Source organism: Eulemur rufifrons, chromosome 16 (assembly GCF_041146395.1).
Source record: "Eulemur rufifrons isolate Redbay chromosome 16, OSU_ERuf_1, whole genome shotgun sequence".
NCBI lineage: Eukaryota > Metazoa > Chordata > Mammalia > Primates > Lemuridae > Eulemur > Eulemur rufifrons.
The window spans coordinates 4,366,879-4,394,380 of NC_090998.1; the positions used below are offsets into that span (position 1 = coordinate 4,366,879).

The 27,502-nt window shown below is 48.9% G+C and overlaps 1 protein-coding gene across 1 annotated transcript in view; it reads right to left on the minus strand.

Annotated features, from left to right (window-relative positions):
* Nucleotides 1-21,574, minus strand: part of CRACR2A (calcium release activated channel regulator 2A) — a 69,438-nt gene extending 47,864 nt beyond the window's left edge. Inside the window, exons 1-4 of the mRNA XM_069490425.1 lie at nucleotides 21,380-21,574; nucleotides 13,316-13,427; nucleotides 12,031-12,214; nucleotides 6,180-6,326 (exon numbers count right to left, since the gene is read on the minus strand). Of these exons, the coding sequence (XP_069346526.1) occupies nucleotides 6,180-6,326; nucleotides 12,031-12,214; nucleotides 13,316-13,427; nucleotides 21,380-21,574 (638 nt within the window). The remainder of the gene's footprint in view (nucleotides 1-6,179; nucleotides 6,327-12,030; nucleotides 12,215-13,315; nucleotides 13,428-21,379) is intronic.
* Nucleotides 21,575-27,502: the final 5,928 nt, after the last annotated feature.

Sequence of the window (27,502 nt, forward strand, 5' to 3'; positions counted from 1 at the left end):
AAGCACTGATCACAGAGTGAAGCCCCCAGACGGGAAGAGTCTCAAGGAGTCTGCCATTTGCAAGAGAAGGTGGAAGCGCATTCATCCTGGGCCACTTTGTGCTTGGGATGAGAATGGTAAGTAGGGATTGGACTCCCCACCGCCCTCTGCCACCTCCTTCAGGCAGCTGCAGTCCCCCGACAGCAAACAGAGGCTCTCGCTAGAAAAATCCTGGTCAGGGTTTTCTTGTTCCCCTGAAATCAGTCTCTCTACGTCTCTGTACTTGTCTGCTTATCTCTGTCTCTGTCTGTCTTGGTCTCTGTCCCTGTTCCTCTCTCTCACACACACGTGCACACACACGATTGGAGCAGAGCTGAATGAAAGGAAAACATAAGAGTCCGTAGAAAATCCTGCAAAGGCTGTGAAATTGCCAATTGGATTTTCAAGATGGATAGTTTCTCCCAAATTAGATTTTGCTGCCTGGTCTAAACCAACTTTGCTGCTTTATCCCGTCCTATAAAGCAAATCATTTTCCGTTAATCAGGTTTACAAATCATGCCCGGAGTGCCACAGAGCACAAACAGCCCTCACCTTTCCGTTTACTCCCTGGGCAATGCTAACAATGTGTTTCTGCATCAGATTATAACACACCCATAAATACACACATTTTATTAAACCGTAGCCTCACCACCTAGAGCCCTCACTGCCAACTTCTTCACCCTAAGAACAGGACTCACATTACAGATAGCAATGGCACCCTGGGGCATCCCTTTTTGTGGGCCGATACATTCCAGAAGAGCTGGCTAGAGCAGCATTTCTCAAAGTGTGGTCCACAGCCTGTCTGCATCGGAACCCCCTGGGATGTGTATGTACTAAGGGGCACATTCCTGGGCCCCCTCCCCAGACATACTGATTCTGGCGCTCTAGGGGAGGGGACCTACCTTCTAATTGAAAAGTGCTCTGGTCAGTCCGAAGCAAGCTAACAGTCAAGAGCCATGCAGCCCAGAAACTGAGTCTTTCAGAAACCCCTGGAACATAAGGATCACTTGCTAATACATGATGCTTTATTTGCTTCCCGATCCAGAGGCAAGGCCCGGAACTGGTGACATCCCTCCCCTGCAAAGGTTCCCATGGCCCCAAAGCTGCACACCGCAGAATGCCAATTCTCGGGGTGCTGGCTATCATATTTGGGGCTAAAAGGCACGTTCCTTCCTGCTTTGGACACCCTCCCAGAGCCCAGGGGAATCCTCTAGACAGGAAGTGCCTGGATAGTGGCTGCGTAAGGGCAGCAATGTAAGCCCCTCCCCGCCCCCCCCAGCTCCCAAGAAACTTCCTGAAGCCTGATTCAGACGGACAAGGTAAGACTGTGCGGATGAGGCACTGATTCCAAGGAGGGTATGGGGAGTATTGCTAAGCTTGCCAAGGCCAAGTGTGGTCTACCAGTGATGCCAAACAGGCAGCCAGGGAGGCATCCCGGGCTGCTGAACTGCGGAGAATTGCACCTGCGCTGCTCCCAGAGCACAGCCTGTGGCGGGCCTTTGATCTAGAAAGCTCTTCCTTCAGAGAGCTCAAAGCACTCCCCAGTCGCTGCCTTATTTATCCTGTCCCCTCACACTTTACAAATGCGGACTTCAAGCCCCCACCCCAGGCCAAGTGAACAGGCCACCCCTGGAGTGGGATCCCCCTGGCATCCCAAGTGATTCTGGCAAAAGGTCTGGATCTATTGCTGCCTCCAGACAGCATCGTTCTGTGTCCCCTGGAGATCTCAAGCTTTTTCTTCTAGAAAGAGGTACATGTAGAGGATGCTTTCTGAGGCAAAGAAATGCCCAATTCTAGTGGCCAAAAGTCTTCCTGATGTCTAAACTGTATCTCTTATGCTAAACCATACAGTTCTCTGAAAGTCTGCACTGGGGGTGCAGGGGAGGGCTGCTCAGTTGCAATCTAACCCGCCCTGCTGGGAGACAAGTGGAGGCACGGGGGAACACATCTCACCCGGGAAGTTCAACAGAGGAAGCGGCTTTAGCCCAGGTTCCTGCGTTGACTTTGTCCTGACCTTGCCCCGTGGGGCGGTGGCTACTTTCCAGTGGACACGCATCAGAGTCAAACACTGTCCTCAGGATTCTGACCCAGATCTGGGATTTCCTCAACCTCTGAGCCAAAGGACAAGGAGCCGGGAGATTGAATAGACCCAGACTTGTTTCCTTTCCCTATGTCCAATAATGCAGGTTAAAAAAAAACATTCACGTGGCCATGAGGTACGGAGGGCTCTGGGTTATTTCTGATGATGCCCCAGGTCACACTGACGTCTCCTGACATCAGCTAGAAAGAGCTTCCCCAGCACTCAGGCACCTCAGCTGCACCCTCCTCCCTCCCCGGACCTGGGGCTGAATGTGAGGAGGAAGCTGGGGGGCCTTTGCCACCCAGCGCAACAACACTGTCACCCTGAGGGGCACAGCCCAGCCTGGGAGGCTGCGGGCAGGGAGTGTGTCCTGCCCAATGCGGTGAAGCCCAGACTCCCTCAAAGGTCAGTCTCATTTTTTCTGGGTCTTGTGGGAGAAAGAAACAAGGCACGTGGTTTGCAAAAGGAGGAAGAAGCAGAGGCTGCTGCTGCCAATGGCATGCCGTCTAATGTTTGAACAGCACGGGAATTTTCTGGTCTACCTCATGCAGAATTTCCATGGGTAGAAGCTCTGCCTCATCAGTGTGATCATGAACTCAAGGATAGGGACTCTGTACTCTATATTTTTAATTCAGAGCCTGGCACAGAGGATGCACTCACTGCATGCTAGCGATGGGCATGCAGGGATTGTATTCCCCTGGTGCCTGGCCCAGGGCTGGGTGTGCAGCAGTTAGGACCTGAGCTCCCATCTCCAGCTTCAGGGACAGGTGCTCATGTCTCAGATGGAGCTGAATGTCGTCCACCATACTGAAAAGTGAGCTCGTGGAGGGGCCTTAGAGATACTCTGACAGCTCACCAGCACTTGCTGTTCTCCTCGGGCTTCCTCCAGACTCCATCCTAAATCAGGCCATTCCCAAGAGCTTCTTCCCACTCTCCTCTCTAAAATCAGAATATGCATCCCTCCCCCTACAAAGCTCTGACCTCCAAACCCACTTTCTAGAAGACGTCTCAGAATCACCTGACCTCACCCTGAGTCATTTGCAAAGAATCCTACTTAAATATTCCATACCCTACAAGAGATTTCCAGTTTCTTGACTTCTGAGCTGCAAGTGAGCTTATAGATAGGTCCACCAGCAAGGCGTGAACAACCTTGAGAAGAGAATAAAAGAGACTCTAGTAGAAAATATCAGAGAATGTCATACGTAATAAGGGTGAACATCATTTCATGAAGCTTTTGATTCAGTTATACACACATGTAAGTGTACGGGGATTGCAAAGTAAAAGGCATTTCTTTTGGTGAGTCGCAATCACGAAAGTTTGGAAAACACCACTCCCATTCTTTCATGTTGCCAATAAGGAAACCAGTGCTCAGAGAGGTAAGGCAAGTTGGCCTGAGGTCACACAGCTGGAAAACGGCGGTGCCTGGGCAAGAGCTCTGGTTATTGCTGTCTCCACTTTCAGTACTCTGCTCACTATGGCCTGCAGTTCTCTGGTTCTGCGTCCAGAGAACACCCCTCAAATGGGACTGGCCAAAGAACTCAGTGAGGCCCAGTCCCGCCAGAGCTCCCCGGCCAGTGGGCCTTGGTCAGCTGACCAGGGCAGGCACATCTGGCAGGGAAACCGACTGAGCATGGGCATGAAGGGCTGGAAGTTCTGGCTGAGCTAGTTTTGCACATGTAGCCAAGAGTGGCCTTGACTTTCCTCTAAACAACTTTTAAAGCAATCACTGAATTAGGGCAAAGCACTAACAGAGGCCACTTAGATGTGGATGGCAGGGCTCAGAGGCTCTCCAGCAAGTCAGGGGCACGTGTCTCCCCCCGCAGCAGTGCGGGCCAGCAGGGGAGGTCCTGCAGATGGGACCCAGGCTGTGGCTGGGTAATCGCCCGCCCATGCTGGCTGCAGTTATCCTCCTTGGAGAACAGAAGAGCACCTTTCTCTCTGAGAGGGGCCACCTGACTTTTGCTGTGCCTCCTCCAGGTGATTAATGCTGCGGTAAGAGGGGAATGGAGGTGAAGTGGGGCCAGAAACTAAGCCAGCCCCTTCATTTTACAGATGGGAAAACTGAGGTTCAGAGAGGCCAAGAGACTTGAGCAAGGTCACAGAGCTCGCTAGTTGCAAAGCCACACCTGACTCAAACCCAGATCTCCTGATTCTCAGCCCCCCACTTCTCAAAGTACACGTTAAGCACCTGGACATCTGGTCACAATGCAGATTCAGTGGGGCTGGGGCCTGAGATTCTGCACTCCTAAGACGTTTCCAGGCGATGCTGATGCTGCCGGTCCACAGACTATACTTTGAGGAGCAAGCCTCTACACACGTGGTCTGCAAGGACGAGGGATCCTTAAACTTCACCTCTGATGATATCAAGGCTCAGACTCTCCCTTTCAGCTGACAAATCCTCTAAGACTGACAAAGATACTTATTTAAAAGGATAATTATTATTATGACATTCCTTGAATACTTGTGTGCCAGCACCATTCCAAGTACTTGCATGCATTATCACATTTAATCCTTGCAGCTCTGTGAGATGGATACTGTTACCACCCATGTCTTACAGGTGAGGAAGCTGAGGTTCAGGTTAAGTAACGTGGCCTTAGTTGCACAGCTAGTAAGTGGCAGAATCAAGATTCAAACTCAGTTCTGTCTGATTCCATGGCCTAATCAGCTAAAGGCTACCTAGCAGTATAGTTCTCAAGCCTTCCCTTCTCTGAGCCTTAGGAACCTCTCCCCAGACCCAGATGTCCTTAGCAATCCTCCAGCTAAATCATGTTTGCTCCAGCAATACTTGGCCTCAACTCCTTCATAACGCAGAGTCCTAAAGGTCCTTTTTTCCCAGACCTGTATATAACCAATGGACGTTGACAAGCTGGTTTTGGCATTGATGTTGGGGAGGCACAAGATGACAAGGTGCTGGGGCTCAGAGCAATGTGTAGGCAGATGAACTATACAGCAAGACGCATGGTGATCTCTTCTTCTTCAGGTAGGGGCTGTGTGCTTTCTCTAGGACCATTTCACACCGACCCTGAAACGCTGCCCTCTGGGAGGCGGTGCTGGGCACCACCAAGCTTTGCTGGAAGCACCTGAATGGAGGGGCAGGTGGTCTGTGGAATCATGTAGCCATGGAATTGTTGAGGATTCCTACAGAGTATGAGCCAATCTCTAGGCGTGGACAAGAGTGCACGGCAGAGGCACAGCGGAGGGCCCCTTGGTTGCTTTCAAGCTCCACCCAAACCTGCCCTGTGTTTTGGCCTCACCTTCTGGGTTATGAGCCACCCCCGGTTATGCCACCTCCAATTCCACGTTTCACAAAATGCAAGCTCATCGCCATAATTGCACGTTAAAGGACTATGCACAGCACAGTGCCCGCAATCACACACTAATTCTCACGAAGGGATCGGTGTCTATTGGGCTCGCCCTAATTTTGTGATACACCTTTCTGTGCTGACTTGGGGTTCGGGTCTTCAGCAGCTTCCTCCGGTGCTGCGGTCTGACTTGCCTGGTCCTGTCTCCTGCAGAGGCCTTGGAGGCAAAGGGCAGCAGAAGAGACGTGAGGCCACGCTGAGAGAGAGTGGTCAGGAGGGGACATTCGGTGGGGCTATGGACCACCTCACAGAAACACCACCTCCACACAGGGGGCTGATCAGAGCTGGGGGAGGCCCACTGTGCTGGCAGAGCGGTTTTCCTTCCAGCTTGGGCACAGGCTGTCTTGCTCTGAGTCCTGGCTCTGCCGCTTACAAGCTGTGGCTTCCGGGGCATGCCACTTAGCCCTTCCGTGTCTCAAGTCCCTCATCTGCAAAGTGTGCACAATGATCAACAGTCCCTACCTCGGAGGGGTGTGCTGGGCACTACATGAGCTAGTGTGTGTGAAGTACCGACGACAGGGCCCAGCGTATGGCGCGCGTGCGTAAAGGAGCGATGGCTCAAAAACAGAAACACGCCGCCAGCGAGGGCCGCCCGCCTGGGCAGGACGCGGTACGGGCGGCACAGAGAGCTGCCCGCGGCGGATGGCGCAGGGAAAGCGCACCCTGTGGTTCTGTTTTTCGCACAGAGGTCCAGACAGTGCCTGACAGCAGGAACCTACTTTTTTAGGGCGCACTCCAATTCATTCTTCTCCTCGTGGGCTTCCTGGAGCTGGGAGAAGATTCCAGTCAGGAAGTCTTCAAAGCTGCACAGTAAGTGAGGTTTGTCTTTCTTCAGCTGCAGCCAGAGCTGCTTGACGTCGCTCTCACTGCAAGAGAGGGGACGTTAATGTGGGTGTGGAGATGAGGCTTAATGGGAAGCACAGAGGTTCCGGATGGGAAACTGACAGCCCGAATCGGCGCCACTGGGATCGTTACAAAGATGACGGCAGCTAACACGAAGCAAGCGCTTTCGGCATGCTAGGCACGTCACGAACCTCGGCTCCCTCCATCCTCATGGTAACCTCCGAGGCAGGTGCCGCGATCACCCCCATTACCGAGGAGGAACCAGGTGGAGAGGTGCAATGAGCTGTCTAAATCATTCAGCAGGAAAGGTGGAGGGAGGGGTCCTGCTGTCTGACTCCTTGTTGGTCCCCTTGCTCTGCTGCTTCCATTGTCCGTGGCTTTGCAGACGCGCTGGAGGTCCTGAGCAGAGCGTGCACAGCAACGTGCGCGGGCACGTCTCAGAGTGCCAGGAGTGAGAGAGGAGCACGGGACCCAGTGCATGTGAGGACAAATGCTAGGGAGAGAGAGGAGAGAGCTTGTCGCCCCCAGGAGGGCTGGTCCTCACCGCTGAGAGGGAAAGACATGCCGTCTGATGGATGGCAGAAAGCAATTGTCACTGCAGGAAGGGAAGACAATATGCACTACCCCACTGGGGTCTGCTGGCATGGCGGATGACTGACAGGCAAAAGGAAGGGAAGGAGCAAGTCTGAAAGATGTGTGTGCACACAGAAAGACAAGTAGAGTCGGGAGACTCGGAGGCAGGCGGAGAGACAAAGACGCAGGGTGACATGCTCAGAAACACCCCCCAGAAACAGGCACACTGGGGCGCGTGTGCACACAGCACAGCAGCAGACACGTGGGCACACACTGACCCCCGAGGGAAGGGTCGAGGAGCCGTACACCGTGGACTGTGTTCTCCCTTCCTGGAGAAACTAAAAAAATCTACAGCCAATGCGCAAACTAAGCCAACATAAAGCTGAGAGAGAACAGGTTTTAATTCAATGATTGCAAAGATAGAATGGAAATTAATTTCTCACACGCTAACAGGCTGTGAGAATGTTGAGGTTTCAAGTTTGAAAGTTATATACCAATAAACTAGTAGAGCTAAAGTGAAATCTCACAGGCCATTTTCTTACGAATGACCAGCTCAATTTTATTCTAGCAGCATAGAAAATAAATACAAATCTTACCCCCCCCAAACAACCAGGACTTCTGATTTATTTACTAAATGGTCATAGATATATTTTCTAACACATTATTCATATTTATGTAACACGATGTAGAAGCTAGCGCAGTTCACTGTCTTCTCAGTGTTGTGTTACTTAAAAATTTAGTTTCTTAATCTTTCAAGTTTCTAGCTGTTGATAATATGAATCCTTTCCCTCCTTCTATCCTTTCAATACAATTACATTTTGATTTTCAATTTTGTTAAACTTTGAAAATTTATGTAATGTACATTTCCCATTTAATTGATTTAATTTAATTATGGAAAATATCTTATGACCCCCATTTTATGAGTGTAAAGATATCTGGATGTCTACGCCTCTCTGTAAACTCCAAAGTTTGCTTCCCCATTTCAGTTACCTGAACTTTGACACTGTGCTCTGTAATTATTTTTTATTTCAATAGATGTAGGGGTACAAGTGTTTTTTGTTACATGGGTGTGACTGTATCCTGCTGAAGTCAGGGCTTTTAGTGTATCTATCACCAGAATAGTGTACGTTGTAGCCAGTAGGGAGATTTTTGTCTCCCTCTCTTCCCCCTTTTTAGTTCCCAATGTCCATTACACCATTTTATCATCATATATACCTCTTGTTTAGCTCCCACTTATAAGTGAGAACATGTGGCATTTGTTTTTCCATTTCTGAGATACTTCACTTAGTATCTCAGAAATGGATCTCCAGTTCCATCCAAGTCACTGCAACAGACATTATTTCATTCCTTTTTTTGGCTGAGTAGTGCTCCATGCCATACATACACCACATTTCCTTTAGCCCCTCATGAGTTGATGGGCACTAGGTTGATTCCATATCTTTGCAATTGTGAATTATGCTGTGATAAACATTTGGGTGCAGTTATCTTTTCTATAAAATGACTTCCTTTGGGTATACACTCAGTAGTGGGATTGCTGGATTGAATGGGAGGTCTACTTTTAATTCTTTGAGCAATCTCCATAATGTTTTCCATAGAGGTTGTACTAGTTCACATTCCCACCAACAGTGTATAAGCATTCCCTTTTCACTGTATCCATGTGAACATTATTTTAAAATTTCTTTTAACTAAATTTTTTTTTATTTCAATACATTTAGGGCTAAGTTTCAAAAACCCTGCATACTGATTCCAAAATATGACAATAAATAAATGTTTATACTATTATGACTGTATGAATAATATCCACTGGAGAATCAGGACTGTTCCTGAAACTGCAGCCTTATTTGCTTTACTTCCTTTCCCTATTCTGCTTCCCCAAATCCCTTACCAGTTTCCCCTGGGAGCACCTCCTTAATAAATCACTTAAAAAAGCCATAAATCTGATTTGTCCTCCATTAAATTCTAAAACCAGATGCTCTGCAGGTAGCTATGACCAGGAACTTTCAAGATAAAGAATAAAGTTCTTTGTGCTTACATAACCAGCACTATATTCGAGAAACGTTCCTCAAAAGTGATATTTGATAGTGCCCTGTTAGCAATGCTCTTGGGGCATGGGCATTACTCTCTGCACCCAGCAGAGGCCCACTGAGAAGTGGACCTACCGCTGATTAGGTTATCTGGTTCTCTCTCTCTCTCTCTCTCCAACCCTCCCTCTCTTCCTCCCTCCTTCCCTCCTTCCTTTTCTTGCTCCATCTCTTCCACTCTTTCTTTCTTCCATCCCATCCAAACATCCACCTACTCATCTGGACCATTCATCTATCCACCCATTCCCCAATCCACACAACAAGTATTTATCATGATCTCTTAGAAAATCACTACTGGACTGAATGACGTGAGGGGATGAGGGAAACAGGAAAACAGGAGGTGAGGAGCCTCTCTGTTTCCTAGAATGAATTCCTTTGCCCCACAGAACATGGTGTGAGTGTCCTTCACCCTGTAGGTAAAATGTAGACCACAAAGGGTTCTGGAAGTGCCCTGGTGACTTCCCATCACTGCTGAGGTCGTTCCCTGCTGTGGTCTGAATGTTTGTTTCCGCTCCCTCCGCCAAAATTCATATATTGAAACCCTAACCCCCAGGTGATGGTATCAGGAGGTGGGGCCTTTGCGAGGCGATTAGATCAGGAAGGCAGAGTGCTCATGAAACGTATTAATGCCCTTATAAAAAGAGGCCCGAGGAAGCTCATTCACCCTTTCTGCCATATGAGGACACAGTGAGATGAACCTGTCTATGAACCAGGAAGAATGACCTCACCAGATGCCAAATCTGCTGGTGCTTTGATCTTGGACTTCCCAGCCTCAAGAACTGAGATAAATAGATTTCTGTTGTTTATAAGGAACCCAGTTTATGGTAGTTTGTTATAGCAACCCAAATGGGCTACCATACTCCCTTACGAAGTAAATGTATTATAAAGTCCAGGTCCACCTTGCTAGCTGAGGTCCATCCGTCCGTGTCTGCCAGCTTCCTGTTGGAGCCTGGCCAAGGAGCCAAGTGGGCTAAAGCCCCCATGAGACCTGCAGACCTGCCTGGGCCTCCTCCAGTGCTCTTGAACTGCTCAGTCTTGGCCACATCACTTCACCCTAGATTTCTGGAGAATGGACACATCTTTCAACTCTCCCTTGTCCCTTATGAAAAGTAAGCCAAAGCCCACTAAGCTGCCAACTCACTTAGCCAATCAGACCCCCAAGAGAAGCAGGGCGTCCAGATGCCCAGTCTACCACTTCTGGACCACACTGAGGCCACCCTTCACTGAAGGATATGGGAATGTGAGCTAGAAGAGATTCTGGGAGGTCAGTCAATCCATCTCTCTGCTTCTAGAACAACACACAAACCATTCTGGTGAGCAAAATCTTTAAAGACCTCTAAAGTCTCCACAGCGTCCTCTGTTTCCTTATCTAGGGTCCACAGCCAGGAATGTCTCCCTCATGCTGCAACTTAAGCCCACTTCAGTGAGAATGGAAATTGGTGGTCACACCATCTTCCGTGTCTCGATTTTTACAGACCACTCTGGAAACCTTCCCAAAGCCTTCACTTCTCCAGGGTAGCTCGTTTTGGCTCAGTTCCACACAGGCCTTTGACATAGGTTCTCAGAGTAACATTGGGTGAGCTCTGATTTGAGAGCCCTGCCAGGAAGGTGGCTGCCCGGCAGTGGGGGTGGGTGAAGAGGCCCCTTTCTTTCATCACAGTGCCCTCTCCTCCCCCCTCCTCCAGGACGAGGCTGCACGCGGTCACTGCAGAGGTCACTGTGCTCTGGGCTTTTGTCCTTGAGGAAGCTGAGTCAGGTGTCTGGTAATGAGCTTCCCACACACCTGTGCCCCTCCCCACCACCAGCATGCTGACCATGTCTGCCTGGGCGCCTTCGTGGGCGCCTTCCTCGCTGGCAGCAGAGCTGATGCTGGGCTCAGGTTTCACTTCCCGTGCAGCGCTTCCCTCCAGGCCCTCTCCCAGGCCTTGGCCTGTCCCCTTCTAGCCTGGCACACACTTTGCCAGCCTTTCTCCGCTCTGCCACAGCCTGCCAAATTGTTGGAGCTTTGACTTTGGGGGACAGGCGGTACATGGGCAACGTATGTAACCTGAAATTCTGTATCCCCCATAATAAGATGAAATAAAAAAAAAAAGGTAAAAAAAAGGGTAAAAAAAAAATAAAAAAAAAAAAAGCATGTAACTTCAAAAAACAAATAAACAAACAAACAAAAAACATTCCCAGAGCTTTGGCCTGCATGTCATGTTCCACCACAGTCCCTTCTCTCCCCCAGCCCCGCAAGCAGCAGCTGCGATCACGAGGGCATTCCCACCTTGCGAGAAACACACGCCCAGCCCCAGGCCTACAGACCCCACACTGAAGGGGCCACAGGCAATGGGAAAAGGGGCAGAAGGCAGTATGTGTTTTTCAGACCCACTGTTGGTTTCCACTAGCTATAAGATCACTATTTTATTTTATTTGGTTTTGTTTTATTTTGCTTTACCTTACTTTAAATGTCAGGGCTTAGATCCATGTTTCTTTATTCCAAAGTACTTTCTGGGAAAAAAAAATTGTGGTATTATGTTTTGTTTGAGGTTCCAGCCATCTAAAATTTCAGCTGAGCCGCTGATTATCCAAGTGGTGGGCTGGAAACAACTGGTTGCTTCCCCACCTCGCCTTCCTGGCAGGTGTGGCTTGCTTAGGGACACCACGTGCAAGCGCTTCCCCATGGGGCCTCAGCCAGGAGAGCACACAGGTGGGGGCCGCTGGGCTGCACTGGGGCGAAGACGCTGGCGGGCTGACGGCCACAGAGCGTCTTGGGGAGAGCTCCCTGCGTGGTGCAGACCCCGGGGTGTGAACACCTGGCCAGCAAAGCTGAGCCAAGGACTGTGAGGGGAACCTGCCGCAGGAAGTGAGGAGAGTAGGGGGAGTGGCAGAGGAGAATAGGAATGTGTCGCAAAGGAAACAATGTGAAAGGCAGAGACAGAGCCCAACACAGAGACAGGCTGTCGCAAGAGCTGTGCGAAGCCAGGCTCCTGGCTGGCCGTGCCAAGCACAGGGACTAGCTGCTGAATGGGCACCTGAGGAGATTCCTCCTAGGCTGGGCTCGGGGCCCCAGATCCCTGCCACCACTTACTCTTCCAAAACCTTTTGGGCTCCCAGTCTGTCCATGAGCATCTGGAACTGGGCTTCCTCGTCTTCGTCCGTGTCTCCCAGGTCCTCCTCCCCTCTGGATTGGTACACCTGCTCTCCTCGGCACCGGGCCACCTGCTCGGCCGCATCCTCCTGACCTGGGTTATTCTGGCTGAAGAAGAAGTGACCTGGTGGGTACGGGACACAAGGATCTGGATTAGACAATGCGCACTCAGGAAGCGCTCGGCTTTCTCAGTGGCCTGGGATCACGTGAGGTTCCCCTGCGGGAAGAACGAGGGAAACCCCTCCAGCCAAGGCCCACGGACACCGTGGCCTGGGTTCTGTGTCTTTTCCACTTCCGCAAGCGGCCTGGCAGAGAGAGCCTGGGAAAGGCAGAGGCACGACAGGCACGGTGGCTCCTTTGTGGTCCTCAATCCTTCGAAGTCTGGCTGAGATCACACCTCTCTGCTGATTTCCCTCCATTGCACCCCAGCGGCCTGGTGCCAAGGCTCCACATGGCCGTCCTCGTCACCCCCGCCAGCGTCGCTGGACGTCACGTTCACAAGTTCCTTAAGTCTCCAGTGTACTTTCTCCTACTCATACCACCTAGGAACGCAGCAATCTGTCTTGTCCTCCCAAGTCAAGCATAGGCTCCTGAAGGTCAGAAAAGGCATCAGATACTTCTAATAAAATTATATGGCCTTTCTCATGGGGCAGATGTATGGTAAAATCTGCCTGTTGATTTATCAGATCTGACAGTGTGTCTGGTTTCTTCATCTTGTTCCAGGATCTCAGCTCTCCTTTCTCCTGGTTACCTTGAGAATGACTGATCGATTCAACCCCCTAGAATTTCCTCTCATGGCTGGTATCCTATAGCCTGGAAGACACAGCCAGACTCAGGTTGGAATGAGCGGCCTCGTCAACCCACCTTTTGTCCACGTTTTTGTCCATCAAGGCAGAAAAGGAGGGGCTGGAAATCTCACCACAGTTCCCCTTTGTTGCCAAGCCCCTGCCAGAGCTGCCATCTATTCCCGGTGCCGGTCTCAGTGGGAGGGGACCTGGCAGTGACAGCACAGGGGCACTGCAAGAGCGGTGGCATGGGCAGTCGAGGAGGGCATGTGAATTGGCCCAAGTAATCCAGAGCCTGGAGACCCCAAGCTCTGGATCCCTGAAAGGAGGGAGGAAAGCTGGTTCTATGGGGTCCCCCAGATCCAGAGGGGACAGGAAGGCATATTATACAGCTTTAGGTGAACCCCAGCCCTGTGTGCCCAGCATCCATCAGAACTTACTAAATCCAGTAGCGAACTCCTCTGGGGTCAGAAAGCCATTGCCATCAGCATCCAGGGCATCAAACACGTCCTCCAGTTCTTCCAGGCTGAGCGGCAGCTCCTGATGAAGCCTCTGAAACAACCCAGACTGCACCGGTTAACACCTGACGCTGGGGGGGCTGGCCTGGGACTGCAGAGCCTTCTGCCAAAACCTCTCGAGTTCAGCCCAGTCCTACAAAGTCCAGGAGCAAGCTCCTGCCCCAGCTTCCTCCACCATCCTCCTCCTCTGCGTCTTACAGCAGCTACCACTGACTGGGTGCCTACTAATGTGCCGGGCAATTTGCTAGGTGATTTATAAACAAATAAATATAAAAAGATCTATCTACAATTTACATTTCATTTTTATGACAACTCTTTGAGGTAGGCATTATCATCCCAATTTTACAGATGGAGTTTGAGGTTATCTGCCCCAAAGTCACATGGCTACTGATGACACAGCCAGGAGTCAGGTCCTGGTCTGACTCCAAAGCCAGCACGCTCCACATCTGTGAAGGACCAAACTTGACAGGACCAAGTACGTGCAGGATGACGCCCCCCGGTGTGGAGTTGTAAAGGAAAACGAGGTCATGAATATAAAGCGTGTGACACAGTGCCTGGCATGCAGTAGAAAGCAGCGGGGGTGGGGGCAGAGGGAGAGGTCCACCGACTCACCGAGGCCACTCAGGGAGGAACGGCAGAGCCAGGCTCTGCACCCCGTCTTCCCCGCTCTCCCCAGGCCCCGCTCCTCTGCCGCGCTGCCCCTGCCGGGGTGCAGGGGTGGATCACTGACGCCCAGAGGCCTTCCCTGCGGAGGCCCCTCATGCCCCAGGGCCCCAGCACTGCATTTGTAAGTTTCTGAGGACACACGCTCTGGTCCTTGAGCTCTGCGGGGATGCTGGCTCACCAGCCCCCCCCCCACCCCCCCCCCCCCCCGCCCCCGTGTGACCCTGACCCAGGCCCCCAGTCTGTGCCCCACCCCTGCTCCCTGCTGGCTGACAACTGATTCCTGATAAGACATCAACTGCCAGTGGCTTAAGGTATCAGGTCCCCAAGAGTATTTATGCTTTAAAGAACTGGACAGGACGGTGTGAGCAGGTCACAAACAAACACTGAACTTGAGCCCCTGGCTGACTGGGACCTCCCAAGGAGGGAAGGGCAGAGACCAGTGACGGAGGAGGAGCAGAGTGGCTGGGCGGTGGATGTTTCCCTCTGGCCTTCAGTCCCAATGTGCAATGGCCCCAGGCCACAGCTAATTTGAATAGTTGACGCAAGTGTCCTCTTATACCCTAATAATCTGCCACTCCAAATGAGGACTCCCCAGGGGAGTTCATTATATCTCAGTCAACCGAATCCCTTCCTCCCAGGTACCCAGGGGGTATCTGTCCCAAATTGCCCCCGTGCAAGCAACTGACAGCCGAAGACGATGAACACAAGGCGTTGTAGGAAAAAAGGTATGTGCGCACCTGAACAAGAAAAAAGAGCTGGCAGGTGTGGAAGCCCGTAACGTAACCGGCAAGAGCACTTGGCTTGATCCTGTGGCTCTCTTCCAGCTGATACGCCATGAAGTTTGATCTGGCAGGCACACGCATTAAGGAAACTACGATGCATTACAAAGTTGGAGACAGGATGACACGGAAGCCATTTGGAAGAACTGAATTAAATATGAACGGGCTTTTCAAAAGAGGAAGGAGAACAATAGAGTGTGCGAAGATGCTGGAAGCGCATCTGCTCAGCATTCAGCAGAACCTCTGGCTTACGGCAGTCCATCAGCCGCAGTCTCACAGCCCAGGAAGACAGCGGGGAGGGGAGGGAGTCAGTTTTGCAAGCAGGAAGTTTATTAGCTCATTCTGAAACAAAAGGCATCACCCTGGAGGCAGGGTGAAACCCCAAGCTCCTCTGGTGCTCAGATTCCAGTCCTTTCCTTGGGGCAACCCTTTCTCCTTCCCCGCCCTCGCCTAGGATCGCTGGACCTGATCTAAGATGTGATATCTCACACGTGTGGAGCTAGAAATGATCTGGAAGAAAGGAAATTCTACAGGTCGGTGGGACCCTCAGCTTGCCTTTCACCCAAACCACCCCGCACACTTTTGTCTCCTTACTGTGAGCCAGGAGGGGTCATCTCCTCCCTCTCCTTAGGCACCATGCCTGAACCCAACAACGCGGCCAGCCACAAATGCCCCCTCTTCTCTAATCCCACGCCTTCTTTGCCACCTCTCATGCCAGTTTCTTCTTTCTGTTGTCAGCGAAAATGAGGATAGCAATATTAACATGTTTGAAGTAATTCTTACTTTCCTTATCCCTGTAAATTTGCACTGCCTGCCTCCTCGGCCTTCTCTGCAAGCTGTACTGCACAAGACTCTGTAACCTTTTGTTGGCCCTACTTGAAATGTCTTTTAGTCTTCATAACCGTAATTACCTTTTATTTATTTCTCTTCTTGGGGCCTGCAGAGCCATGTAAAACCAACTTATTCTGACACGACCCCCGGGCACCTGGTGCCGTCTACGTTTTTAACTAAGCCGTGTAAGCAGGGTGGAGGGAGCAGGATTATTTATTCCTCTGTGTAATAGGCCTGTGAGGCTCTGAGAGGAGCCCAGAGTCCCAGTAGAGGCCAGAGCGGGAAAAGAACCCACCCAACCCACCCGGGGCCGCAGCGGTCCTCTAATGACTCCCAGGCACCCACTCTGTAACCCCTACCCTTCGTCACGTCTCCACGCACCCACCCGCCCGCCCACAAGCACCGCTGACATCAGAACACAGTTCAAAGTCCTTCCCGGCACCACCAGAGCCAGCCTTCCGGAGGTCCCTTTCCGCTCACAGCATTTCCAGGTGCCTGGAAGGGCAGGCAGGGAAAGAGGAGACGCGGGGAGGAAGTCAGCTGGCCCCAGTCCTACTGCTGTGGCCCAGGGAGCTCTTCTGAACTCCCAGCTCCTTCACACACCAGCCGCCCCCTCTGTCCTCAACTCCCAATTCCGTTTTCACTCAGCTCCTGCAGCAGTTCCTCTCTAAGGCCCTTGCGACCCCCCAGGTTAGGGCGGGTTATACAGGCTCCCAAAACTACAATTCTCGCATTCATAAGTCTTAGCTCAGTTGGCATGTTAAACACTGATAGACGCATCAGCTGATGAATGTCTGCTCCTGCAGCGACGTCATTCATTACTCACTACCGTGTCCCCGGACCTGGCCCAATGCTGACAGACAGGGAGTATTTAGATAGTGTTGACTGAAGCATGATACATGCCCTGTGGTTTAGCTCAGCCATACCTAACATGTTCAGGATGTGTGCAGTGTCGGGAGGGCTGGATCTACCTGTATCTTGCTTTGAGCATTGATGTGCTTGGCTTGGGCTGATTGCCTGGTGTAGACCAAGGTTTCTCAATCTCTGCACTACTGACATTTTGAAATGGATAATTCTTTGTTTGGGGGGCAGTGGGGGGGAAGGCAGGGGAGGGACTGTCCTGTGTGTTGTAGGATATTTAGCGGCACCCCTAGCCTTTACCTCTCAGGTGCCGGTAGCACCTCCCTCTCTAGTCGTTTCAATCAAAAATGTCCCCAGACATTGCCCAATGTCCTCTAGGAGGCGAAACTGCTGCCACTCATGTAGACTGGACACAAACAAGAATAGCAGCAGCTGGACACCAGTGGGAGGTGCCCTTTTCAGCAGAAATGCCCTTTATCTGTGAGGCGGGACAGATGACTCACACTTAAAATCACAGTGTGATGGTACAGCCACCGTGGAAAACAGTATGGTGTTTCTTCAAAAAAATTTAAAAATAGAATTACTATATGATCCAGTAATTTCACTTCTGGGTGTGTTATATACTCAAAAGAATTGAAAGCAGGGACGGGCACAGATATTCGTACACCCAGGTCCACAGCAGCGTTATTCGCAAGTAGCCAAGGGCCACCCAAGTGTCTATCAACAGATGGATAAGTAAACAAAATATGGTCTGAACATACAATGAAATAGTCAGCCTTATACAAAGGAAAGTTCTGACGCATGCTACAACACGGATGGAACTTGAGGACATTATGCGAAGTGAAATAAGCCAGTCGTGAAAGGACAAATACTGTCTGAATGCACTTATATGAGGTGCCCAGAGCAGCCACATTCATAGAGACAGAAAGGAGAATGGTGGTTGCCAGCGGCCAGGGCGTAGGGGCGAGGCGAGTTGTTTAGTAGGTGCAGAGTTTCTGTTCTGCGAGATGAAAGGAGTTCTGGAGACGGATAATGATGGTTGTACAACACAGTGAATGTACTTAATGCCACTGAACGGTACACTTTAAAAATAGTTATGATGGTAAATTTTGTGCTACGTGTATTTTACACAATTAAACAAAATCACAGTGTGGAAGATACCAGGGACTGGGCTAAGACGCGGTACAGACACGGTGCGTTTATGGAGGGATTTCCAGGTCCGTCTCGGAGCTAAGTGCTCTGCATGCTTAAGCTCATTTAATTCTCTTCTGATGCTGGGAGGTAGCTATTAATAATTCACAGCTGAGAAACTATGGCCTAGAGGGGTTGGGAGACTTATACAAATTCATATTACTAGTAAGTTGCAGATTCAGTATTAAAACCCAAGTCAATTTGCTACAAAAGTCTTTTATAGTTTTCTTGTTAACCTAAATCAGGAGTCATCGTTTTCTGTAAAGGGCCAGAAAGTACGTATTTTAGGCTTTGTGGCCATTCAGTCTCTGTCACAACCACTCAGCTCTGCCACTGGCGTGTGCAAAGCAGCCAGGCACAACGCGTGAAGGAACGAGCACAGCTCTGCTCTAACAAACCTTTACTTACAAAGCAGGTCATGGGCCAGATTCCGTCAGTTTGCCAAACCCTAAATGATTTTTAACAGTTTGGCTAAGCCAGGAATTCGGGGCAGTGCTGGGGAGGTAGGTACTTGGTGTTGGTAGACAGTCATTTTACTCGTCCAGGACACCCGGGAAACAGAGCCATCTCCTGCCCATCGTGTCCCCACCTCCCTCTCCCAGCTAACAGAGTCCCTTCGTGCCCTCTCCAGCCTGGTCCTCTCGTGCCCCTCTTTCCCTCTGAGGCAGGACTGACCAGCCCCACGGGAAGCGCTAGGGGACTGCACCAGACCCAACCCTGCAAAGCAACACCGACCCCAATTCTGCCGGAGGGCCCCACGGAACCCAGAGAGGTTCCTCGTGGAGGACGGTGTGAGACCTGAGCGGCCACTGGTGAGGCTGAGGACTCTCTAAACCACTGTCTAAATTCTGTTCACACGGGCCAGTGTTCACCACCTGCCTCCCTGGAGCAGGATGTCTGGGCGTGCAGCCCCCCCACAGAGCTGGCTCCGCGCAGCCCACTTCGGGTCCCTCCAGGCTTTCTGCAGGGTTCTCAGGGACCTCAGTCAAAGACAGCTTCCAGGACGCTGTCCCTTCTTTCTGTGGTCCCTGCTCTATCTGGGTGGGCTCAGACCACGGTGGCAGTCTCCTGCTTCTCAGTGATTGCAAAGTGTCGACTGCACTGTCCACAAATGGACGTTTTTAACAAGAAGAAAGAAGAAAAAGAGCACTGGGGGAGGAGCTTGCCCCTCTCGCTCCTTTTTCAGCACAACTGCAAGCTCTCTGTGACTTCCAGCCCTGCTTCTCCACCGGCTCCTCCACCCCTGCGCTCTCCCTCCCCCTCGACCCACAGCCTCTCCTTCCTTGGGGACCATCCTCTGTCGTAAAGGATGTCCCTGGTTGTCGAGCTTGTGTGTACATGCAAAACGTGAGCTCGTCCCTTGCCAGTTCCCATGAGGCTGTGCTGGGAGCCCAGGGTGCAAAAGGTAGATGTGACCTGGTCCCAGGAGCTGGACACCAACCAAAGGGGGGTGCACCCACAAAACAGCTTTGTGCACAAGCGACACGCCAACGCGTAGGTGCACGGAAGGCCTGTCCCAGGAGAACCGAGGGACATGAGGGCTTTCCACAGAGAGCCAGAGGCGGCTATGGGAGGGCTGCTTCTCTTATTCACCCATCTCCTCTCAGCCTGTCTTCCCCCAGACACAGCTGGGGAAAGTAGCCAGAGAGACGGGGCTTAAATGACATGCTGTCTTCTCTCTCGATAGCACTTGCTTGGCCTGAGGAACTGGAAGTTTCAAGTGTTTCATTGTCCACAGGTTCAGAAAAACTTCAGAAAATTAAGTAGATAGCAGAAATAAACACCTCAGATGCACAAGTCTCTGCTTGGTGGCTCGTCCACCCCTTGTCCTCCCTCCTGCATCAGGACTGAGGACTGGGGAGGAAGGCTGAGGAGGAATCTCTGGGACCTGGTGTGTCCAACGACATTCCAAGTCACATACAAAGGATTTCTTTAAATTTACCCTTGACCGTTTGAATTCACCACGGCCCTTCCTGCCGTCATTAAAGCGCAGGTTCGCTGAGAGTTAGCCGGGAGGCTCGGCCAGGGGGAGGCTGCGCTGGACGGTGCGTGTGGCCTGCAGCTGACCCTCGATACATGTGAACTCCCTTTTCTTTCTTTCTTGAGGGACAATCAAAAGCTAAGCGTGCTGTGAACGCCACTACCGATGACCACCACGACCACAGACCAGAGAGTGACAACTATGAAGTTCGCAGACAGGAGTTTGTCAGAGGTTTCCTCAAAACACACTGACTCTGCCCTCCGTGTGGAGGGGCCTGTGGGGACGCGTTTCAGGGACCGAAACTTACGGGGAGTCAACTGCTGCAAATGAAAATGGGCCGAACTCACTTGTGGCTGGGCCGGCGCCACTCCGAGCTCTTTCTCCCGTCTGTGCGACGGCTGGACGGGGGACTAGCTCTAGGAGAAGCAGGAAACCCCGTCCCGTGGGGCCAGGAGAGAAAGAACGGCCGTGTTTCCTGTGGGTCACGTCTCACAGCTCGCAGAGACAAGGCTGATACTCGTGGGGGTCGACTCGTCACCACCCAATTTTAGTGGATTCTAACAAACTAGACTAAAGAAAGAACCTGGCCATCGCAGGTCCCCTCCAGGAGCACAGGTAAGCACCCCTACCAAACACGCCCTTGAAGGAGGGAGAGACGGAAAGGCTGGAGGGGAAGGGTTGCTTTCACTAGTCCTCTAGTGGGGCCTGGGTTTTCTTTACCCACCTTTGGGGAAAATCCTGACGGCAGCATAAGGGACTTCCGTAAGCCACCGAGAAGTCTTTGATCCAAACCGTGGAAAGGCCGCGGAGCAGGGCAGGGCGAACTCTGCCCGGGCCAACCCTGGCCATCGATCGCCTGGTTTTGTACAGCCAGTGAGCTAAGAATGGTTTTTATATTTTTACATGGTTGAAAAAAATACCAAAAGAGGAATAATATTTGATGACATGTAAAAATTACACACAATTCAAATTTCAGTGTCCATAAATATTTATTGGAACACAACAGGCCCGTTTGTTTACACATTGCCTGTGGCTGCTTTTGTGCTACGACAGACGGCAGAGTTGTAGGCGGAGTAGTTGTCACAGAGACCGAACGGCCCACAAAGCCTGAAACGTTCGTTCTCTGGACCTTTACGGAAGTGTCGCTGAGCCCTGCAGCAGCAACGCTGTGCACGGAGGCTCTGCACGCCGCCCCCTCCCTGGACATGCCTCTGGGGGTTCAGGGTGGTTGGGTCTGAGGGCGAGAGAGGCAAGATGACCTCCAGAAATGTCTTCCTCCCAGCAGTTGCCCCTGATACTGGAGCTGTTTCTGAGGCATACACAGCAGGAATGACTTTGTTATGACTCAAGTTGTTGTCTTTCTACCTTTAGTTTCAGAAGGTTCTTCTCTGTGTCTTACTTAAGTCCCTTATGTTACTATCACCATTTCCCATAATCCTGGGCAGGGGGGTTACTGAGTCAGAGACGGGAAACAACCCCCGGGGTGTGACAGCAAGTGAAGGCCAGAAATAGAAGGAACCCAGTAGAGTCTGGTCAGATGCTTACTTCCAGGGCAAAACTGACAATATCTTTTCTGTTAAGAATGTCACCTCCAGTGGGGCAAGCCCTACCCCAAGACAAAGAGACCCATGCCACTTGGCCTTCCAGGTGGGCAGGCCTTCCTGGGACCCCTCTTACCTGCATATCCTTCCTGGCGATGAAGCCCTTGCCCTCTGCATCACAGGTCTGGAAGAATTCCTGTGCCTTCCTCAGCATGGCCAGGTGGGCTGGCGCCTGCTCCGGGGTTTCTTTCCGCTCCAGGCTGTCCAGGGGCCCCAGGCCAGGTCTCTGGGTCTGGGGTCTGGAGACCACCCTACCATCAGGGGTAGCCATCTGGATTTGTCAGTTTCCTCAAGTCTTCGCAGAACCTGAACATGGAAGATGGGAGAGGGAAGTGAGCATGGTGGGGAGGGAGTGAGGCTGACAAGAGCGAGACGGGATGACAACGCAGCACAGAGCCCCGCACCACTGTGTCCCGATGACTGTCCCGATGACGTCTCTCCGCAGCCACCTCTTAGTCAGCAGGAGCTCAGGATGAGGGGAGACGCATGTACCACTGTCGCTAACAGCTCAGCCAGCCCATCGAGGAGAGAAGAGAGGAGTGTGGAAAGAAAACAGACATTTCCAGATTGAAAGGAGGTTGAGGAGGGGAAGGTGGAAAACAATTTCTCCCAATTTAAACAACCAAACAACAAGAAAACAGATCTTGATTGATTAGCTGCCATTTATTGAGTGTTTACTTAGGGGCAGGCCAATGCCACGTCCCCTCTCTGTGTTTTTTTCATGTAATTCTCACATCCCTCTGAGATAGAGATAATCATCTCCATTTCACCAATGAGCAAACTGAGGCTCAAAGACATCGAGTGACTTGCCCAACATCACATAGCAAGTGAGTGCAAAAGCTGAGATTTAAAACCAAGTTCTTACAACCTGTATTTGGTCTTAACCCCACCCTGGCTGACTCCTCAACATTGCCAAGGATGGAGAGCTCCCTCAGGTGTACGAACTCTCTCCTGCATCAAGCACAGTCAACAAGTTCTTGGGGGGCTCTCACCCCACGCCGAAGACCTCTGCCAGGGCTGTGAGTGCTGCAGCTCATGTAAGAGAAAGTGCACCCCATCCTCGAGGAGCGTCATGTTGCAGAGGACTTGCCAGGCCTGGCTTGGTGACAGCCTTAGGCAGCCAAAACCAAATCACAAATCATACACCTCAGTTACTCAAAGCCCATCAAGGCGTGTTTTCAGAGGGTGTCTTGCAGCATGATGTGGAAGAAGGCACACAGAAACCTGGCTTCCAGTCCAGACTCCGCTGCTACTTACAGGACCTTGAACAAGTCAGTACCTGTCTGGGCCTCAGTTTCCTCATCTGTACAAGGAGAAGACTGGACCCTATTGTCTTTAAGGTCCCTTCTAGCTCTGACAGTCTGTAAGTCTGTGAAATCCCCAACCATAAAATGTTATTAATGAAAAATTGGGCTAATGTGATAAAAAGAAATAATAATCCTTGAATTTTTCCATCTGAAGACTTTTTGGAAGTAGAAGAAGTCTATAGTTTAAATACATGATAACACTTGAATTTAAAAATATACATATGCACTGTAATGTATTTGGGGGGGAGCTAGAGAACGTGATAGTTTGGACCACATCTCCTGCATCTATGTGAGTAAAAAAGGTGGAAAAGTCACTGTTCCACCAGGCAGCTTTCCCTGATTAACAGGCCCTGGGCCTCTGGCTCAGCGATACCACATCCAGAGCAATCTAAAATCTGTCGATCTCAGTCAACATCTTCCACCTACCAGAGTTGTCAAGAGCTGTGGGCCAGAGCTGGAAGGCCTGCTGTCCTCAGGAATGAACTCCTTGTAACGGAGCCTTGACGAAACAGAGCAGACTGCACCTCTCTCTCTATGAGGCTGGACGTGCAAGTCCCACTCTGACTCCTCTGATCAGCCCGCACTTGGTTGCCGGTTTAACGTTTTTATTCTGTCTCCCCCAGAGGGAGCTGCCTTGGATGCAAGTGCTGAGGGCAGGGCTCTATCTGCAGGGCTTTCATGTGTGCTGCCTAGGACACCCACATGCAGTGCTGACTGGCAGGGCTTCTAGATAACGATGGTGGTAACATGAACTCCTGTAAATACACCACAGGAGAAGAGCAGCCTGCTGCCTTCCTGGACCTCGCCAGGACTCTGTCTGCAAGGTCTATGCACCTAGTAGGCCTCACCCCACTCCCACCTGCTGCTCCCAGGAGACTAGACTAATAATACCTGTCATTCCTTGAGAGTGTTCTCTTGCCAGGCCCCTAGCATACTTCATCCTATTGGAACCTGATACTCTCCTGTAAGGTAAGTATGATTAGGATTCCCAGGATACAGATAGGGAAACTGAGTTTTAGAGAGGTTAAGTGACTTGTATCAAGGTCTAGCACAGTTAGAGACTCTTCTACTACACCACATGGCCTTTCTCTCATGATTCCCAGATGTGCGCTTGCGCTCAAGTTACTCATCCCCAGCTGGTAATAATCTAAGTCACCTCTGAGAGGCGTAGTCATCATTTTAACAGGAACATCTTTAATTCATCCACATATTCATTTCCGTCTACCGATTATCATGTAGCAGGCTCTGAACTAACACTAAGAAACACAAACATAAATAGGACATGCCCCTGCCCTTAGTGAATGGGTCTCTGACGGTGGGATTTCAATAATGGTGATAGACAGTGGGGGGAAGGTGTTTTGGATTCAGTCCTAAATAAGCTACATAGCAATCAAGTACTACTACTAGCTGTGCGAGCTTAAGTGAGTCCTTGAGCCACTCTGGGCCTGGGAACTAGTAGAGATGATCTCTCAGTTTCCGATCTGACTTTCTCTGGCTTTCCACCTTCCCTAGACCACCTTCCCTTTACTTCTGCCCACCTGGTCACACGTGATGTATGGTATGAAAGGGCCAATCTAATAGTTCTAAAGCCAGCTATGGCCGGGCGCGGTGGCTCACGCCTGTAATCCTAGCACTCTGGGAGGCCGAGGTGGGCGGATCGTTTGAGCTCAGGAGTTCGAGACCAGCCTGAGCAAGAGCGAGACCCCACCTCTACTAAAAATAGAAAGAAATTATATGGACAGCTAAAAATATATGTAGAAAAAATTAGCCGGGCATGGTGGCGCATGCCTGTAGTCCCAGCTACTCGGGAGGCTGAGACAGGAGGATCCCTTGAGTTCAGGAGTTTGAGGTTGCTGTGAGCTAGGCTAACGCCACGGCACTCACTCTAGCCTGGGCAACAGAGTGAGACTCTGTCTCAAAAAAAAAAAAAAAAAAAAAAAAAAAAAATAAAGCCAGCTATGGGCAACTGGTAGACAAGTACCATTTGAGGTCTTATTTGACTTTAACCCCAGTTTCTAGCCTAGAAAATGGTATATAATAGGTGCTCACTGATTGTTGAATGAAGAAGACCAATCTTTTGCTGAATTCTTCACAGGGAGGCCTGCAAACATTTGCATTTCACTCAGGTAGCTCTATATGTGTGATTTTTATCTCATAACAAGTATGTCCAGACTTCCATTTCCATAAAAGATGGAGTAACAGGAACTGAATTGACCCTCCTAGTTGAAATAACCAACAATCCATACAGAATATATTTTTAAAAATGGTTTTCAAGAAACTAGACATCAGGCAACGAAGGACAGTGATCCTTAAGCAGGGCCAGCACTATGGTGAGTGAGGCCCTTAAGGTGCAAAATTAAAGGAAGCATTTACTCTCAGGTACTGACCCTGCATTTGCACAACCTGAGAATGAGTGCCTTCCTAAGAGTGAGCTGCCTAGGGTATAAAATCTAAGAAGGCATTCACTCTCCAAGTTGTGCATCTGATAGTGATTACTGTCTTAAATTTTTCACCATAGGGGTGAACTCACCTCACTCTAGTTCAAGCCCTATTCCTAAGATATAGGAAACAAACAAAATGAGCCCCATGTTTGTCCCACCTTATTGCCTGAAGAGTTTTTAGGTCATGGCATTAGGGAGGGGAGACCCAGGCAGAGCCTGGCAAACTCTGGCAGACTCTGAGGAAACCTAACTATATGCTGCCTATAAGAAATGTACTCTAAATATAAAGACACAAACAGGTTAAAAGCAAAACATTGGAAAAAGATATACCACATTAACATTAGTTAAGAGAATGTTGCATATTAATATCAGGCAAAGTAGACTACAGAACAAAGAGTATTAACGGGAATAAAGAAAGTCATTTCATAATGATAAAGAAGTCAACTCATCAATAGGGAACAATAATCGTAAATATTTATGCACCTAATAACAGTGCTTCAAAATACAAAAAGCAAACACTGATGGAACTGTAAGGAGTCATAGATAAAGCCACAATCATACTCAAAGATTTCAATAACCCTCTCTTAATAATTAATAAAATAAGTAGACATAAATCAGTAAGGATAGAGAAGATTTAAATAACACTATCAATCATCTTGACTTAATGGAGATTTATAGAATACTCTACCCAACAACAGCTGAGTATACTTTCTTAAGTACACACGGAATATATTTACCAAGATAGTCCATATTCTAGATCATAAAATAAGCCTTAATAAATTTAAAAGGATTCAATGTGTATAAAGTGTATACTCTGACCACAATGTAGTTACATTAGAAACCAATAATCTGGAAAATTCCAAATATTTGGAAATAAAATAACACACTTCTAAGTAACTCATGGGTCAAAGGAAAAACTGAAAGGGGAAATTAACTAAATGAAAATAATTGTATATATCATACATCAAATTTTGTTGGATACTGCTAAAGCAGTACTCAAGAAAAATTTGTATTTATATATATTTAATTACATATATTAGGCTAGAAGAAAGGTCTCAAATCAATGACCTCAGATTCTACCTTAAGAAACTAGAAAAAGTGCAAATTAAACCCAAAGTAAAGCAAAGAAAAGAAATAAGATTGCAGAAGATATAATTGAAATAGAAAACAGAAAAATTAACAAAACCAAAAACTGGTTCTTTAAGAAGCTCAATAAAGAGAGAAGACACAAATTACAATATCAGGAATGTAAGAGGTGCCACCATTACAGCTTCTACAGACATTAAAAAGCAAAGAAGAGAATATTATGAATAACTTTATGCCAACCAATTTAGATAAGATGGGAAAATTCCTTGAAAAATTGTTTGTACCATATACAAAAAAACAAAGCTCACTCAAGGAGAAACATATAACATAAATAACTCTATCTCTATTAAAGAATTTGAACTGATAGTTTAAAAAAATCTTCCGATAAGAAAACTTTAGGCCCACATAGCTAAATTGATTAATTCTACCAAATATTTAAAACTAATACCAATTCTACACAGACTCTTTCAGAAAACTGAACAGTGGAAAATATTTCCCAACATATTTTATGAGACTAACATTATCCTGATACCAAAATAGGACAAAGACATTATGAGAAAAGAAAAATACCGGTCAATGTCCCTTGCGAACATAGATGCAAAAATTATTTAGGAAATTTTAGCAAATTGAATACAATATCATATATAAAGAGGGTAATTCATCCTGGCCAAGTAGGGTTTATGCCAGAAATGCAAGAATGGCTTACCATTTGAAAGTCAATAATGTAATTCACCATTATTTACAAATGTAAAAAATAAAATTTATGATCATCTCAATAGATGCAGAAAAAGTATTTGACAAAATCCACTCCTAATAAAAACCAAGAGAACTAGGAATAGGAAGCAACTTGCCCAACATGAAATACAGCATCCACCAAAAAAAAAAAAAAAAAAAAAAAAAAAAAGCCCCAACAGCTAACATCATACTTAATGGTGAAAGACCAAATACTTTTTTCCTAGGGTCAAGGAAAAGACAAGAATGTTTGCTCCTACCATTTCTATTCAACATTGTGTTGGAGATTCTAGTCAGTTCAAATAAGCAAGAAAAATAAATAAAAAACATACAGATTGGAAAGAAAGAAGTAAAATTATTTTTAGTCCCAGAAAGCATGATTGTCTATGTAAAAAAAAATCTGATGAAATTCACAAAGAGCTATTAGAACCAATAAGTTAGTTTGACAAGCTTGCAGGACACACACTCTACACATAAAAATCAATTGTATTTCATATACTAGTAAGAAAAATTGAAATGAGATTAAAATATCATTTATAATGGCATCAAAAATATGAGATAATTAGGTATATATCTGACAAAGAACATGTAATACTTGCAAACTGAATGCTACAAAATATTGATGAGAGAATT